At 41.6% G+C, this 18762-nt stretch overlaps 1 protein-coding gene across 1 annotated transcript in view; it reads right to left on the bottom strand.

Annotated features, from left to right (window-relative positions):
* Positions 1 to 268: 268 nt before the first annotated feature.
* Positions 269 to 18762, bottom strand: part of DCX (doublecortin) — a 215652-nt gene continuing 197158 nt past the window's right edge. The window contains exons 7-9 of the mRNA XM_032228529.1: positions 16572 to 16694; positions 6316 to 6410; positions 269 to 1924 (exon numbers count right to left, since the gene is read on the bottom strand). Of these exons, the coding sequence (XP_032084420.1) occupies positions 1868 to 1924; positions 6316 to 6410; positions 16572 to 16694 (275 nt within the window). The 3' untranslated portion in view covers positions 269 to 1867. The remainder of the gene's footprint in view (positions 1925 to 6315; positions 6411 to 16571; positions 16695 to 18762) is intronic.

Here is an 18762-nt window from a genome sequence, read left to right as displayed (position 1 = left end):
CCTTTCCTTATCATGCAAGTGGCCCAATGCAGCTTTTCCAATCGAAACGAAAGAACGAACTCTTATCATACACATTCTAAATTCAAAAAGGGGGTTTGGCCACCCCCACCCCCCCAAAAAAGCAGAGCACCTCACATGGAAAGATCAGAGAATGAAATAAAAAATAAAAAAAATCAAAGCACTTATTTTGATGAATCGGGAACAAGGCGACACACACTATCCAGCACCGATTTTAAAAAAGGCATCGGGAAAACGGTTCAGCCCTGTATCAAACATTGCATTTACAATTATGGAAAAAAGGGAAAAAGCTTGCTTATGCTTTGCATTCTGTTCTAAAGGGCTGTTTTCGTAGAAAAGAGGACTCAAAAGTAGTCTCCTGGCCTTCATTGTGATTCTTGAACATGCCGAAAATGGCAAGATAAAAATCCAGCATGTTGCACAGGGGTAGGAGGGGTGTGGCTGGAGGCAAAAGAAAACATCAACACGGTGCCCCTCCATTGAAACCCAACCTGCTTTGAGGCGCCTTGTGCCTGCAACACACATAAAAGGCAAGTTGGGGCTCCAATACAATGATATGGGGAGAGCAGACACCTTGACTTTTGTTTTATTCTTCCGGGGAGGGGCCTAATGTTACAAACCCCTTCAAAATACTCACTGGATGAGTAACAGCCCACTTCCCCAATGCACCCAATCATGATGCCAGCCCTGGTTTTATTTATTTTTTCCTATTTCAGATGCCAAATTTGGCCGCAACTTCTAAAACGTTTCACTGCGCAGAACATTTTTCTATACTTTTCTTTTTCTATTTTTTAAGCAAAATCAAGTCACCAGTTTTTACTTTTCTTAAAAAAGAAAGAAAGAAGGAAAGAAAGAAAGAAAGAAAGAAGCCTGAAGAATTGCTTCTCTACAACCTAGCTAAAGTCATTTTTCCATTATAAAATTGTACTGATTTCATATTAACAACAGCAATCGCAGTAGTTGTAGGAACAGACAAGTGTTAGAAACCTGAAAACAAAACCTTCACAGTATTTTCAGTGTTGGCTATTTGCAAGGCATTAAAAATCTTCCAGAGATCAAGAGATACCACACAGCACTTCCAGTAACTTCATATCAACCAAATCATTTTTTTTATTGCCACTACTTTAAAAAAAAACCAACCCACTGCAGTGAGAAGATCCTGACCTTAAAGGTCCTGCAGCAAAACTACCATAAATAGCTTTTTGCTCATTTACTTGTGGGGCATGCTGTGATATATTGACCTTATTACCATCATGGATTTAGCCCTTGGTGGCTGTGAGCATAAATCAAGTAGAGTTAATAGGAAAGTATTAAATTTAACACAGCAGAATCAAAGCTACTTTGGTAAAGTTGCTGGTAACTAGGAATATCTAAAAAAACATCCTGGTGGGGAAAGTTGACGTTTAGGGGCAATGTTGCCACAATCTGCTGATGGAATATCTTGACATGGAATCTTTTGAAAAGACTATCATTTTTTCCCCTACACTGACAGCCAATCCTGGTGTCTTTGCAGTCAGGACAAAGAGAGAGAATAGAAAGTGGTAAGGTCACGATTGTTCTACTTCACCTCCGGCTCCAAAACCCACCAGGAATAACCGTTTTAACTTGGAGGGCGAAGTTCTGCAAGTGGTTGGTATCCCTTTACCTCTGCTCTGTTGCTAGTGTGAGTTTTGTAACACAGAGGAGAACTCATAGGAGGGGAAACAAGAAAGCAAAGCAAAAAGAAAGCATAACCATAAGTTTTGTGTCCTTGGATTGATTGCGAGCACCAGTGACCTCCATTGGGCAGAAGTACTGCTCTGCATTTAAAACAGAGCGTGTACTACAGAGACGGGGAATTGGGTTTCCTTTACATGGAGTCTCCAAGAGAATCAGAGTCGTCCAAGGATAGAGGCAGGTACAGGTCCTGTAAGAAGAGAGGGACAAGCGTTAAATCCCACAATTAGCCCGGATGGCATCAAGAGGAAGGAAACGGAAACTTCCTTTGCATGGATGAAAAGCTGGCATGGGACAGAATAACAGAGTTGGAAGGGACCTCGGGGGTCATCTAGTCCAATCCCCTGCACTACCAGGAGTGTCTATACCATCTTAGACAAAGGGCTGTCCAGTCCCTTCTTGAAAACCTCCAGTGATGGGGCACCCACACCATTAGGAAATCTCTCCTTCGTTCTAGGGTGCTTCTCAACATTTCTGAAGGTATCAATGCAGAGACGCTGCACTGATGCAATCCCCTTCACCGTATCAAAACTAGACTATTTCTGAAGCTGATCTTTTATACAACATAATGATGAAGGTTTTCCAAATGCCAACTTCAGATATTCTATGCTGAGAGGCATGTATTTCCATTTGGCATGCAACGAATCTGAAATTTTGTTCATGTCCGAACTACTCAACATTTCCGCTACCGGTTCTCCAGAATCTATCAGGACCGGCTGGATTTCACCCTTGATTCAGCTGCTAGCTTAGGACTTGTTTCCTACAAAGAATGTTTCCCATTCTTTGAGGCCTTGCCAGGGCAAAGCTCCTGAGAGTTAAGATTTCTGACAGTTCTATGTGCAAACTCATTCGAGTGACCTTCAGCCAGACTCTCTCTCTCAACTCACTCTACCAGTAATGCTATCCTATTCCATTTACTACCGGTTCGGTAGCAGGAGCGCATGTGCAGAAGGTCTGTGATGATGTCAGGGGTGGGTGGGCAGAGCCTCTTGCTGCCACCACTACCGGTTTGCGTGAACCAGTGTGAACCGGCAGCATACCCCCTCTGCACTCTACCCCCTATATTTTTTATTGGGGGGTGAAAAAGAGGAAGAAGGAATGCAATTTCCCCTGTTTTGGATTCCTGGAAAAAAGTGGGAAAAATGATGTTAACAAATAAATAAGCAAAGAACTGGCACAGTTGGGAAAGACAAAATGGCTTCCGAGTTGCTAAATTTAAGAGCCAAGGTGGTGCAGTGGTTAAATGCAGCACTGCAGGCTACTTCAGCTGACTGCAGTTCAGCAGTTCGGCTGTTCAAATCCCACCAGGCTCAAGGTTGACTCAGCCTTCCATCCTTCCGAGGTGGGTGAAATGAGGACCCAGATTGTTGTTGGGGGCAATATGCTGACTGTGTAAACCGCTTAGAGAGGGCTGAAAGCCCTATGAAGTGGTATATAAGTCTAACTATTGCTACATTGCTTGCTATTGCTAAATGATCGGCAGTGCTATCTGAAGTAGAAGCTTTCTTCTACTCTCACAGAGATCACCTTAACACAGTTTCATAGAAGATAGAATAAACAGGGATGAAGGGGAACTTGGAAGTCTTCCAGTCCAACCTCCTCCTCTAGCAGGAGATCCTATATTAGCGGCCCCTGACCTTTTGGCTATCAGGAACTGGTTCCATTGAGAAAGATTTTCCTATGAGCTGGAGGTGTTATGGTTTTGCATGCTGCCTGTGTCCCCTGGATGGGGCTTCACTCATTTGCACGGACTACCGTATTTTTTCGGACTATAAGACTCACCGGAGTATAAGACGCACCAAGATTTTGAAGAGGCACATTTAAAACATTTTTGTTTGGGCCAGCCCGTCCCCCAGGAGCACTCTGCAGGCTTTCCAAACCCTCTGCATGCATTTGAGAGAGTTTGAGAGAGTTTGGGAGGCAAAATGCGCAGAGCAAAATGCTCCTAGAGGCCAGGGAGGGCAAAAATGTGGCATGTGTGGAGGTTTGGAAAATGGGCCCATTTTTCGCAAAAATGGGGTGTGCAGAGGGTTTGAGAGGCCTGTAGAATGCTTTTGGGAGCTCGGGAGGGCAAAAACGAGCAAAAAACAGCATTTTTTTTTGCAAAAGTTGGCCCATTTTTTGCAAAAAAACGGGGTGTGCATAGAGTTTGGAAGGCCTGCAAAGTGCTCCTGGGAGCTTGGGAGTGCAAAAACACCCCTATTTTTGTGAAAAACGGGCTCTTTTTCACTCATTTTTGCCCTCCCCAGCCCCCAGGAGCAATCTACAGGCCTCCCAAACCCTCTGCGCATCCATTTTTGCAAAAAATGGGATGCGCAGGGTGGAGTTTCAGGAGGCCAAAAATGCTGTATTCATTGTATAAGAAGCACCCAGATTTTCACCCTCTTTTTTGGGGGGAAAAGGTGCGTCTTATACTCTGAAAAATACGGTAGTTGATGGCATGCCGCACTTATCCAGTAGAACCTCTCCCTATATCATTCCAGACAAATGCCTGTTCAATTTCTTCTTCAAAACATTAGTGATAGAGCACTATTAACCTTTGGAGGCAAATCGTTGCATTGGTTAATTGTTCTCACTGTCAGAAAATTTGTCCTTTGTTTCAGGTTGGATCTCCCTCTGATGAGCTTCTACCAGTGGTGAAATGTAAAAAAAATTCCCACTGGTTCTCTGGGCGTGGCTTGGTGGGTATGGCTTTGTGGTGGTGGTGTCATGTGACTGGGTGGGCATGGCCACCTTTTTTTAATTTTTAAAGCATTTTTTACTACTTATTCGCCCGAACCGGTAGTCAAAAATGCTTTAAGAAGTGAAAAAAAGGTTTAGCTGTGACATACGATCGTGGGAACCTTTTTTCACTTTTTAAAGCATTTTTTTTACTACCGGTTTGGGCAAATAGGTAGTAAAAAAAAGGCTTTAAAAAGTGGAAAAAACAAGTTCCCATGCTTGCACAGCACAGCTGATTGTCATGGAACCTATTTTTTCCCACTTTTTAAAGCCTTTTTCTTCCTGCCGGTTCGGGCAAATAGGCAGGGAAAAAATGCTTTAAAAAGTGAAGAAAAAGCTTCCAACAATCGTGCGGCTCACAGCTGAGCTGTATTATCCTCAGGGGCTTTTTATTACTACCGGTTGACAGAACCAACAACAATTGTCCCTACCGGTTCGTGCAAACTGTTGCAAACCAGTAGCATTTCACTTCTACCCATTGCTTCTTGTTCTGCCTTCAGATGCTTTGGAGAATCTTCTCTGTGACAGCCCCTCAAGTATTGGAAAACTGCTATCACATCACCCCTAGTCCTTCTTTTCATTAAACTAGACATACCTAGTTCCCTCCATCCTTTATCATACGGTTTACCCTCCAGACCTTTTTATCATCTTCATTGCTCTTCTCTGCATTCTTTCTAGGGTCTCAACATCTTTTTGGGATCCTGGTGACCAGAATTGGAGGCAGTATTCCAAGTGTGGTCTCAAGTCTGTTAACCTTCAAGTATCGTATTTTTCGGAGTATAAGACACACTGGAGTATAAGATGCACCAAGGTTTTGAAGAGGCAAATTCAAAAAATTTTTTTGCACTCTTCAAACCTCCCAAAAACAGCCTGTTTTTTGTGAAAATGGGTCCATTTCCCCCCCAAAAAAGGCATTAATAGCCTTTAGGGGGCTTGCAGAGTGTACCTGGGGGGTGCCCCTCACAAAACGAGCAAAAAATGGTCCATTTCTTTGCAAAAACTGGCCCGTTTTTTGTCAGGAAAATGCATGCAAAGCAGAGGTGGGTTCCTACCAGTTCGCACCTATTCGGTAGAACCGGTTCATCAAATCTACCGAACCGGTTAGAAGAGGTTCCACCAGTGGACCCGGAAAACAGGCCACACCTACAGAAGAGGTTCCAAAAATTTTTGAAACCCACCACTGGTCCTTGGATATGATTACTCTACACTATCATGCTCATATTTATAAAACTCAGTGCCTCTGTGAAAGGTAAGGATGACTACTGCGTTTGTGGTGCAATCAGAACATTGAGTGTGCTGAAGTTGTTTTAACGCAAACCAAAGATGCCTTTTAAAAAACAAGTTTACATCATATTCTTATGTATGGCAGTGCTGTGTGTGAGGTAATTTAAGGTGGTTCTGACAAGTGTCGTCGGCACATGGGTCACATGGGCGGCAAGCCACTCCCATCTGGTCACATGGGCGGCAAGCCACTCCCACAAAGGAGGCCACACCCATAGAGTAGGTTCGAACAATTTTTGAAACCCACCACTGATGCAAAGCCTTTAGAAGGCTTATAGAGTACTCCTGGGGGCTGGGTGGGGCAAAATTGAACAAAAAACGCCCATGTTTCACTTATTTCTGCCCTCCCCAGCTCCCAGGAGCTCTCCAAAAGCCTCCTAAAGGCGCTGCATGGCCATTTTGGTGAAGGGGCGAGGTTTCAGGAGGCAAAAATACTGTATTCAGTGTATAAGATGCACCCAGATTTTCAGCCTCTTTTTTGAGGGAAAAAGGTGAGTTGTATACTCTGAAAAAACGGTAACTCTCAACACTGTGTTATCTGCTGGAAGGAGGTTTAGTAAGGTATAAGAAACGTAATACCTTGTGCTTACGGAGGCTTCCTGGACTAGTAGGTGTAGAGATTGGGGATTGCTTTGATTTCGGTGTGGAAAGCTGGCTGCTTGATGTTCCATTTGCTGTCAGGAAACAAAAAGAAACTCATGAATGAAGATCAACATTAAAAAAACATCAATTACAGTCTAGTTTGTGAAATCTATAGCTGGGAAATAATGATTTGGATGGTTTCACTTTTCTGGCTTCATAAGTATTATAGGGCAATTCTGCATATCGTTTCTCTGCTATGCAGTATTATACTAATACTCTGAATTTGCTGATTAGCCAGAAAAACAGTAGGAAAAATATAGAGGTGGAAGACCAGGTGAATAATTTCAAATACAGATAGTTCTTGACTTAATGACCACATTTGAGTCCAAAATTTATGTTGCTAAGCAAGACAGCTGCTAAGTGTGTTTGGCCCAGTGGTGGGTTTCAATTTTTTTCAGAACCTCTTCTGTAGGTATGGCCAGCTTTGTGGGAGTGGCTTGCCAGCCATGTGACCGGATAGGAGTGGCTTGCTGGCCATGTGACTGGGTGGGCATAGCCAACTTGTAAAATGTGGTGAAACTCACTTAACAAGGCTCTTACTTAGCAACCAAAATGTTGGTTCAGAAACTCTGGCATTTGAAGCACGCAAGTCTTAAAGCTGTCAAGTTACAAGACACTTGCACTCCTAACTCTTTAGAGAAAAAAAACCAGGGGTGTTCAAACTTGACAGCTTTAAGACTTGTGGACTTCAACTCCCAGAATTCCTCCTCTCGCTCTTCATCTTGATGATGTGTGGACGGGCGTGGGGGGAGAGCTGGAACCAGTTCTAAACGGCACTGTAGATTTGTGGAACCTCTTCTATAGAAGAGGTTAGAACTGGCAGGAACCCACCCCTGGTTTGGCCCCATTTTATGACCCTTCTTGCCACAGTTGTTAAGCGAATCTCTGCACCTGTTAAATGAATCACTTGGTTGTTAAGCAAATCTGGCATCCCCATCGACTTTGCTTGTTAGCAGGTCGCAAAAGATGATCATATGAGCAGGATGCCAGTTGCCAAGTGTTTGAATTTTGATCACATAACCATGGGGATGCAACAGTTGTAACTGTGAAAAATGGTCTAAAGTCCCTTCTTTTTAGTGCCACTGTAATTTTGAATGGTCACTAAACAAATGGTTGTAAGTTGAGAACAACCTCTAATATCTTGTAAAGAGGAAGACAGATAACTGGAATTACAGAAAAAATTGCCATTTTTTTTTCTTTTTAATTTAGTCCTGGGATCACGTTAAACTAAAATTATTAATGGTTTAAGGTTGATTGACTTAATAATAATATGTGAATTATTTCCCAATGTCTCTATTTGAGTTTTATAAGCTGTCTCAACATTCAACTTCTTTGAATCGCTTGCAATTTTTTGTTATTAAGATAAATGTTCCTTTCACACGTATGTGCTAGTAGTTGTTCCTGACTCTAAGGGGCGGTGCTCATCTCTGTTTCAAAGCCGAAGAGCCAGCGCTGTCTGAAGACATCTCTGTGGTTATGTGGCTGGCATGACTAAATGCTGAAGGTGCATGGAACGCTGTTCCCTTCCCACCAAAGGTGGCTCCTATTTTTCTACTTGCATTTGTACATGCTTTTGAACTACTAGGTTGACAGAAACTGAGACAAGAAATGGGAGCTCACTCCATTATATGGCACTAGGGATTCAAACCGGTGAACTGCTGACCTTTCTGATCGACAAGGTCAGCATCTTAGCCACTGAGCCACTGCCTCCCTCATTTTTTGTTATTGTTTTTGTTACTATGATGCCTTGCAAAAGAAGGCTATGAATCATCTCCCACCAATTCCTGGATTCCATTTTGCTTTCTTAAATCTGATTAAAGCATGAAATGGAAGGAAGGAGGGACGGAAGGCTACGCCTGCTTTTTTTCTTGACAGAAATCCACGAGGTATAAATCTAGCAGGGCTTAATTGCTTCATGAACTCCATTAGAGAAGCGCATAAATTTAAATGCCAGGCCTCACATATTGTGCCTGCTGTTGTTGCTCTCCATGGAAACTGTTCATCGCTCTGCAGTTTAGAGAAAAGAAACTCAGTCTAAACTAGAACTGCAGACTGTAATAACAATTTATATGAGAACAGCACAGCCCATCAAATGTAGCCAGGAATCCTGCGTAAGCATCTCTGTGTAATAAAGATTTATCTTTTAAAAAATCTTTGGACTCATTGTGGTTCATGGTGAGGCTTGACAATTGTATTTGATGGACTGCTTCTAGTAGGGCCAATAACTGAACTTTAACTGAATGAGAATCAACAGCCTGGTGCTTTCTTGATGTGAGAAAAGCCAGATGTTGCAATATTGGCTGATGAATTTTGTTCCAGGATCATTAAAGAAAGGGGCATTTTGCAAAATGATAATCAGTTGGTTTCTGTTTATATAAGTGTACATTTTTTTTTCCAAATTGGAGTCAGGGAGTTCGGAATCACAGCCTATAGTGCCGTGATTGCAAATCTATGGCACGCCATAGGTGGCACATGGAGCCCTCTCTGTGGGCACATAAGTCGTTGCCCCAGTTCAGCTCCACCTATCCCCGCTGACCAACTGATTTTCGGATCTCTGCCAGACATGCGGGAGACACGTGTGCATGTGGGGGGGGCAGAGGGGTTGGGCACGCATGCGTGGGAGTGGGGGAGCACCGGGGGGTGCGGCACCCCCTCACAGCCCATTTTTGGTCCCAGGAGACTTCAGGGATGCCTGCTAGCTCCAAAATGGCACACGGAGTGGGGTCGCATGGGGGGGGGGAGCAGGGGGGAGATCGTCACACATGCATGCGTAGGAGGTGGGGCGCATTGTATTATGGGTGTGGGCACACACACGCTTTAGCATGGACACGCTTTTGGCATGTGAGGACAAAAAGGATAGCCATCACTGCTATAGTGGTATGTAGAAAATAACCATGAGAGACAGAAGGAAGAGATGCAGCTTAGACAATTGTCATAAAAAAAGATATCTCAGCCCACCAAAGGAAAAGGGATGTGGGAAGCATCTAACTCTAACCCTCCCTAGTTTTCTGGAATGTACCAAGTAAAGGAGGGAGAAGTGCTTTCAGACTGCTGTTGTAACCTTACAATGAACGTAATGCAAGGACTCATCTTTGATGCTTTGGGTCTGTATTATCTCAAAGGGCTGACACAGGCTAATAACTGCTGAAATTAGCATGTTCATCATTCTCCATTACCACAATTCATAGTAAGGTGGAGGGAAAGCAAACACAGATACTACAATATCTATTTGCCATTAATCTCTGCAAATGCATTATGGTGTTCTCTTGGCAGCTGACTGCAATGGCTAGTTCTTGTCTTCTGCGGTTTTCTTTTTATTAACTTCGCACTCTAGCCTCTAGTTCTGGAATTCCCAGTGATAAGAGAATAAGAGTTGGAAGGGATCTTGGAGGTTTTCTAGTCCAACCCCTTGTCAAAGAGGGGACCTATTCCATTTCAGACAAGTGGCTGTCCAGCCTCTTCTTGAAAGCCTCCAGAGATGGAATAGCCACAACTTCTGAAGGTGAGCTATTCCATTGGTTAATTGTTCTCTCAATTGTTAATTATTAGGAAATTTCTCCTTAGTTCTAGGTTGCTTCTCTCCTTGATTAGCTTCCATCCACTGTTTCTTGTCTTCCCTTTTGGTCCTTTGGAAAATAGGTGGACCCCCCTCTTCTTTGTGGCAGCCCCTCAAATATTGGAACATTTGGATGATTTCTCCTCCAAATGCTGGATTAGCTTTTTAGATCAGCCAGTTTGATGCTGCCATCTGTGGGGACAAGTCAAAGCATCCTATATGGTGTTTCCAAATGGAATAATTGCGGTTTTATTAATTGCACCCTCATTTAGCATTAATATCCCACCCCTTGCACAAGTGTCTCTTTGAATTTATTATGATGGAGGTTTTCATATAGTTGCAAATCTTAGCATTGTGGAGTTGAAAAGGATCACATATTAAAGTTGCCAGTTTGAAAAATACTGGTCTAATGGGTTTTCTTGCAAACTCAAAAGTTCTTAAGATGTGCAAACTTCAAATCCCACAATCCTCCAGCCAGCATGAATTAAAGTCTGCCCATCTGAAAGTTGCCAAGTTTGAAAAACATTGGACTATGTGATCTATTGATCTCTTCAAAATCCATGATCCAATAATTGTATCTGATTGCCATTGATATTATTTTATAATTGATACTTGCTGAAGACTGTGTCTGGCATGTTTAAATCATCATTTACATGGACAGTTTTATTACACTTCATATTTTTCAGGGATAACTCAACAACTTATGATAACATGGGTAAGCAGTAATTTCTATGCTTTTTCTTGGGGAGCATAGTCTTTTAAGCTTTCCCAGGGAATCTGGAATTTGTCACTTTGCTTGGAAAAAAGGCCATGCGGCAGAAGTCACGTTGAGTCATCAGAAGAAATTCTAAGGCGAAGGAAGATGGATTGCTTTTTTAAAAAAAAATAACATTAGCATCACACTAGTGTTGTTCATTGATCCAAGTTATTAAAAGGCCAATCAATTTAAGCCTCTTAACTTTTGACTTCTGTCTTCTGGTACTCTTTGCCAAAGAAGCAGCTGTGTTGTTTAATATTACTTATTTATTTTGCAGGGGGGAAAAAATACAAACACTCTTGTGGTTACATAAAGCTTTTTATGCATCACAATCCACTTCTCTAGAGAGAATAACCTGCATTTACTTCTTCCTTGCCAGGCGTGAAATACCAGATCCATACATGAAGTTTCAATTAAGCTGATTTATTGCTAAAAGCCTATGCACAAGAATCTTCTCAGCTAGTGGTCAGCACCTGGTTAGAGTTAGATAAGACTTAACAGTGCTCAAGGGGAGTTAAGACTGAATTTGCTTGTGCCTACATAGGGATTCCACATAGGAATTCTAGAGGGATGTGGTGGCTCAGTGGCTAAGACCCTGAGCTTGTCGATCAGAAAGATCAGTAGTTCGGCGGTTCGAATCCCTATTGCCGTGTAACGGAGTGAGCTCCCGTTACTTGTCCCAGCTTCTGCCAACCTAGCAGTTCGAAAGCATGTAAAAATGCAAGTACAAAAACAGGAACCACATTTGGTGGGAAGGTAGCAGCGTTCCGTGTTCTTTCGCCATTGAGTCAAGCTGGCCACATGACCATGGAGACGTCTTTGGACAGCGCTGGCTCCTCAGCTTTGAAATGGAAATGAGCACCACCCCCCTAGAGTCAGGAACAACTAGCACATATGTGCGAGGGGAACCTTTACCTTTACCTTTATCTAGGGATTCTAGGCTGATCCTGCTTTTCACTTTGCCCACAAGTTCTGCTATTCCTTCTACATTCCTCCATTCTTAGCTGTCATTAATTAATTAATTGTGGTTGAAAATGAGTGTATAAGCTGCATGGTTTTTTTCTCCATTGTAATATTTTTTTATTATTATTTTGATCTATTGTGCAAGTACAGTAATGTTAGTGAAAGAATTTGAATGGATGCTTGGATGTTATCCAAGCGGAATTATATTTGAATTCAAATCATCCTTAGTTCATAATCCAAACGAACAGATTTAATATAGAAGAGCAAACTTCTACCCATTCAATTGGATTTCTCCTATACTCAAAACAACACTATAGAGCACTGCACATCAAGACAACTAGACACAAGAACATTTTCCCCCGAATGCCATCACTCCGCTAAACAAATAATTCCCTCACCACTATCAAACTGTTCACTAAGGCTGCATTACTATTCCTATTAGTCTTCTCATTGTTCCTATCACCCATCTCCTCCCACTTATGACTGCAGGACTGTAACTTTATTGCTTGTATCCTTACAATTTATATGGATATTAATTGTTTCCTGATTGCTGATTTGTACCTTGATTATTTGTACCCATGACTATCATTAATTATTGTACCTTAGGATTCTTGACGAATGTATTTTGTCTTTTTATGTACGCTGAGAGCATCTGCACCAAAGACAAATTCCTTGTGTGTCCAATCACACTTGGCCAATAAAAAATTCTATTCTATTCTATTCTATTCTATTCTATTCTATTCTATTACATCAGTGCTTAAAATAGTTGAAGATTCCTCTTCCAATCATTAATGAATGAGCAATCCTCAGTGTAAATTCTAGATCTCTATTTGAACTACCTAGATGTTCCACTTTGCTCCAAGCTAATCCAACTTTCCTCTTTCCAGTCTTTGCAGAAAGCTACCAAAGTCACATGGTAGGAAGACACTTAATTTCTTTTAGAAAGGTAGTATCTATTTTAATTTTAAGAAATTTCTTAACATATTACCAGACCCTCCAAGCACAGTGGCACAGCCACATTCTTTGGTCCTTCCTAAAGGCCAGATATTTGGGGTTGATCTAAATTCTGGAAGAACTATGTTCCAAAAGATTGGTGCCATTTTCCTGAATCTTGTCAGATTCCTTAATAGACGAGACCCATAATATATCTCTTCTGCAGGAACTGATTTGGTCTAGATAGATGTATCCAAGGATAGGTAGTTTTTCAAAATCCCTTATGCCTCACCTCTTTACTACTGGTTCTGTGGGCGTGGCTTGGTGGGCATGGTGTGGTGTGACTTCGTGGGCATGGAAGAGGAAGGATATGTAAAATTTCCATTCCCTCCCCACTCCAGAGGAAGGATACTGCAAAATCCCCATTTCCTCCCAATCAGTTGGGACTTGGGAGGCAGAAAATAGATGGAGGCGGAGCCAGTCAGAAATGGTATTTACCGGTTCTCCAAAACTACTCAAAATTTCCACTACTGTTTCTCCAGAACTTGTCAGAACCTGCTGAATATCACCTCTGACACGGTCCTGGTGTTGCAGACTATGTGCTCTATTCTTTCTGTTTGCCCAAATTCACTGGCACGGAGGATGTTACCTAGTTGGCTAATGAAACTTCTGCAAGAAAACTACCAAGCTGAGAGAGCACCAAGGATGCCTCATTTCAATCCTGAACTAGAAACATGATCTTCTACACATCTCACTATAAAGCTTCTCCAGATAACATATTCTCTGTTTCTTCCATAGGGTCCCAATCAGAGGTGGTATTCAGCCAATTCTGACAGGTTCTGGAGAACCGGCAGTGGAAATTTTGAGTAGTTCGGAGAACCGGCAAATAGGCTGGCCGTGCCTCTGCTGCCTCCCAGCTGATCTTCTTTTGTTGCCCTGAACAGGAGAACAGAGCTGGAAAGCAGGTTAGTGAGGTGGGAAGGGAATGGGGATTTTGCAGTATTCTTCCCCTGCCATGCCCACAAAGCCACGCCCACAAAGCCACACCATGCCCAAAAAACCATGCCCACTGAACTGTCAGTAAAAAATTTTGAATCTCATCACTGGTCCTAATCATCCCCCACCCCATCCCCCACCTTGGTAAAAAAAATATATTGGAGGCTTACAAGGAAGATTAACGCTACTTTGCAGCTGTGTCAGTTCCGCTGAGCTATTGCCAACAATTGATGTGACAAACCAGAGAGATGGAGAGTTTTTGTCTATTAAGGTTATTTTTTTTTTGCTCAGCTCAGAGGTGAAAACAAACAGTGCATTATCATTGTTAATTTCTTGCCTCATGCAAGCCTCTTCAGCTACTTGACTTTGCCTGATCACAAAAACACCCTTCTTTGTCTATACAAGATTGAACAATACTTTCTATTGTTGGCAGATTGTTCAGTCCACTCTTAAACTAGAAGCTACAGCTGAGCCAAGCATGTTATCCTGCCCGGTTTTCTCTGAATATATCAGAGATGGGGGGGGAGGGGGGAAGAATCAATTCCTTCCCATTGTGAAAGGAAAATTCCAATAGGAAACAAAGGCAACAACACAAGCAAAATTTCTTACTTTAAGAGCAGAGGCTTATTGTTTCTAATAATTTGGAACATTAGAAATGAATAGATATAAAAGATATAATAGCAGTAATACACTGCATTATCATATTAATGCAGAGGGCCAATGAGATACAGCAAGTCCTACAAGGACTGCTATAAATCAAAGAGCTCTGAGCTGATCTTGAACTCTATCCTTTATACTGTTCTTCTAACCACATACATAGTTCACAAGTTCATTAACTGTCACTATCCGTGAACACCTGTGTACATTACTTTCAATTCCTCATTTCCAGCACTTTCATTTTTCCTGTTTTAAACGAATCCATACAAGTGCATATTTTAGAAAAAACATATTTCACAGTTAGCAATGGTTCAGCAGGATTGCAAATATTTCTGGTAAATTTTGAAATCATCCTAGCTGAAAACTTTGGTTCATATCTCTTTCTTCTGGGGCCTTCTATTATCCATGCGACTTATTGAATCTAATAGATTGGTTATATATAGGCTATATTTCTTGATTCTCACACCATCATAGGATGGGAATGAGCAAGAAAGATTCCCATTATAGTTTGGAGGTAGCAGCTGTTCCTTCACTTCTAAAAGATGCTTCATTTCTTTTAAAAAATAAAATTAGAGGGTTTTTAAAAAAATAAAATAAATTTTAAATAAATAAAAATAAAGAGATAAAAATGAACAAAAACTAACAATTAAGATAGAGGGGGGAAAATAAAGAATGAAAAAGAAAGCAAAGCAGAAAGAAAAGGAGTAGAAATGAGTATTAGATATGTTTGCCATCTTGATCTTGTAAAGTAATAAAGGTAGGATAAAAATCTAGTAAATAAAATGAATAATAAATTAATAAAAGAAAGAAAAAGAAATATAAAAATGACTTCCAACTCTCTTTAGCAACAGATATCAGAATGAATTCCTTTTAATCTCTTACTCTATGTTTACAACACAACTTTCATTTTTTCTATTACATATTATCGGTATTTTTTTCTAATTATCAAATAAAATCCATGTGTCATAATTTCATTTTTCTGTTACACACACACACACACACACACACACACACACACACACACACACCAGAAGGGCTTCCAATCATCATTGAAATTAATCGATGTCTTTTCTTGAATCAAAGCTGCCTATTGCACATCTCACCCAGTTCCAAGAATTTCATCAAACTGTAGAATAACTATGATTTCCTACTCAAACTGTGATATATTATAACACAGCATCGTTGCAGGGCTATTGTGAAGAACAAAGCAACTAATCAAGCACAAGAACTTTGTGCTCCCTCCCTCCATAAGAATCCCACTGAAATCCTCTTTTCCTTTGTAGAAAACACTGAAGCCACATTTTTATCAGATCAAATGAGAAATGCTAGGGGAAAAGATTCCTAATATTGGGCTCCAATTTTAAGAAAGTGCTAGTCAAAGTTTTGAAGCGCATAAGCCAGGGGTGTTAAACTCAATTTAATTGAGGGCCACATCAGGGCTGTGGTTTTCCTTGGGATGGGTGGACGGGCATAGCTGATTGGGTGGGTGTGGTCAACTGGGTGGGCGTGGTCAGCTTGATGCCACTCCCCAAAGTGCTGGCATGTTTCCTCTTCACATTGGGTAGATTAGGACGGCCCCGTGGGCCAGGTCCGACCACATTTTGGGCCGGATCCTGCCCTCAAGCCTTGAGTTTGACACCCCTGGCATAACCAGTTTGTGAACTGAAGAAGCTTCTTGGATGAAAAGCGAAATGTTTTTAAGGAAAAACAAAGTCCAGCTGCCTTTTGAAAAAGCACATTTGGGTCAACCAGCTGTGTCTAGTGGTTAAGGCAGCAGGCTAGGAACCAGGAGAGTGTGAGTTCTAGTCCTGCCTTAGCCATGACAGTCAACAGGGTGACCTTGAGCCAGTCCCACTCTCTCAGCCCATCCCATCCCACATTTCGTTGCTGTGGGGAGCATAGGGGGAGGAAGTTAGACATGTTGACAGCCTTGAGATATTTGTAAAAATAATAAAGTCAGGATGCAACTAAATAAATAGTTTAAAATATTATTTCTTCTGGAATGCAGATGACACAACTAATGGAAATATATTGCAGTAGCAGCTACCGCTACTGTCTTAGTCAATCACTTCACTCCGTTCTCCAACCCTAATTCGGTGAGTTAGAGTTTGGATGGACATCATAAGCAAAATAAGCCAGCATGGGGACAGAAGGCAGCAGAAATAAGCAAAGACCAGGTTAATTCACGGACTCTTCCATAGCACTGGAATTGGTCAGTCTCCAATCCAAGAGGGATATGCTTCTCAATTAAGTTAATTTATCCCCTAGATCCATGAGGAACTCACGTTTATTTGTTGGAAGAGAACAATCACTCACCATCCTGAAGGTTACCTGAATCAGCTGGTGATTTGCTCCGGCGCAATGGAGCTGGGCTTTTTGCAGCACTCTTCTGTGGGGTTGGAGATGACTTGCTTCCTGGGGTGGTAGGCGGGTTTGCTTTCATTACTCGACACTCTGTAAGGGAAACAATAAACAGAACACACACACAAGATCCTGGTAAACGTGATGCTTTTTTGAAGCATGGATCACTATCCATGATAGTGAACCTGTGGCACACCATTGCCAGCTGCTCCACAGGTTTCTGAGGGGCAGATGCACGCAGATGTCATAGCTAGTCTTAACAGGTGCCGGAGCCCCAGGAAACAGCCTGAAAATGGCCTGAAAAACACCCCCAAAAATGGCCTGAAAAAAAAACAAAAAAACAGGCCTGAAAACTTCATGAAAAATGGCGAGAAAACAGGCATGCGTACACAGGCCAGCTGGTCTTTGCGTTTCCAGTCCTCCAGCACACGTGAAGACCAGCGTGCCGGAATCCCGAAGTTGCCCAGTGAGCACATTCACACCAGCCAGCTGGTCTTCGGGTTTCTGACGCTCCGGCATATGCACATGCACACATGTTCCTGTTTGGGCACTCGGTGCCAAAAAGGTTTGCCATCACTGACCTATATGCTTGATGTCCTTTGGATGAATGGAATTCAGGTTCCCAAATTATCTGTAATGTTCAGGCTTCCTTGTATAAACTCTGGAACTCCCCCCACGTGGAGGCCACCCAGGTTGGAGAATTCTGATTTGAACCAACTTTTCAACTTGGTTCCTTCGACATGTACATGATGAGGTGGTATCTCATTAGACAATGTCTTGTAATCTCTCTGCTCCTTTTCCAATCTCCACTAGAGAACCTTCAACAAGTTTGAAGTCTTTGCAGAACTTCATGATATCAAATTAGTTTGTTGAAACTTCATTGAATGAACAGATCAATCTGGTATTTAAACTGCTTTGAATGGCTTCCCTGAAGGGAACCAATCAGAAACTCATCATAGTTTAGTATGACTAATGAAAAGCAACACTTGATCTAAATATTGGTCAGGGATGCCTGGCAGACTAATTTCACTTTGTGCTAAATATACCTATTCCTGATGGTGTAAGTCACCATCTTGGCTTGAAATAAGACATTGTACTATGTTTCTATTCATTCTAGAATGTCTCCTCAAAAATCTAGCTTTAGGGTCCTGAATTATGAGAAGATACTTTATATACTCTCTAGGGATCACCAATCTAAGTAGGAATTATCAATTTTAGCTACAGTCTAATTGGATGGAGGGATGCATGCATGCATGCATGGAAGGAAGGAAGGCATAGATGGATGGATGGATGGATGGATGGATGGATGGATGGATGGATGGATAGATAGATAGATAGATAGATAGATAGATAGATATGGATGGATGCATGGAAGAAAGGGAGAGATAGATAGATAGATAGATAGTGATAGATAGATAGATAGATAGATAGATAGATAGATAGATAGATAGATAGATAGATAGATATGGATGGATGGAAGGAAGGAAGGAAGGAAGGAAGGAAAGATAGATAGATAGATGATAGATAGATAGATAGATAGATAGATAGATAGATAGATAGATAGATAGATAGATATGGATGGATGGATGGATGGATGGATGGATGGAAGGAAGGAGGGAAGGAAGGATGGCTGGATGGCTGGAAGGAAGGAAGGAATAGATAGATAGATAGATAGATAGATAGATAGATAGATAGATAGATAGATAGATAGATAGATAGATATGGAAGTAAGTAAGGAAGGAAGGAAGGAAGGAAAGATGATAGATAGATAGATAGATAGATAGATAGATAGATGATAGATAGATAGATAGATAGATAGATAGATAGATAGATGATAGATAGATAGATAGATAGATAGATAGATAGATAGATAGATAGATAGATAGAAAGATATGGATGGATGGAAGGAAGGAGGGAAGGATGGATGGATGGAAGGAAGGAAGAAAGGAAGGAAGGAAGGAATAGATAGATAGATAGATAGATAGATAGATAGATAGATAGATAGATAGATAGATAGATAGATATGGATGGATGGATGGAAGGAAGGAGGGAAGGAAGGAAGGATGGCTGGATGGCTGGAAGGAAGGAAGGAAGGAATAGATAGATAGATAGACAGACAGACAGACAGACAGACGGATGGATGGATACGTATAGAAGCTGT

The sequence above is a fragment of the Thamnophis elegans genome, chromosome 12 (genome assembly GCF_009769535.1).
Source record: "Thamnophis elegans isolate rThaEle1 chromosome 12, rThaEle1.pri, whole genome shotgun sequence".
NCBI classification, from domain to species: Eukaryota; Metazoa; Chordata; class Lepidosauria; order Squamata; family Colubridae; genus Thamnophis; species Thamnophis elegans.
Note: the sequence above shows the minus strand (reverse complement) of the source record. Positions and strands in the feature narration are given on the sequence as shown.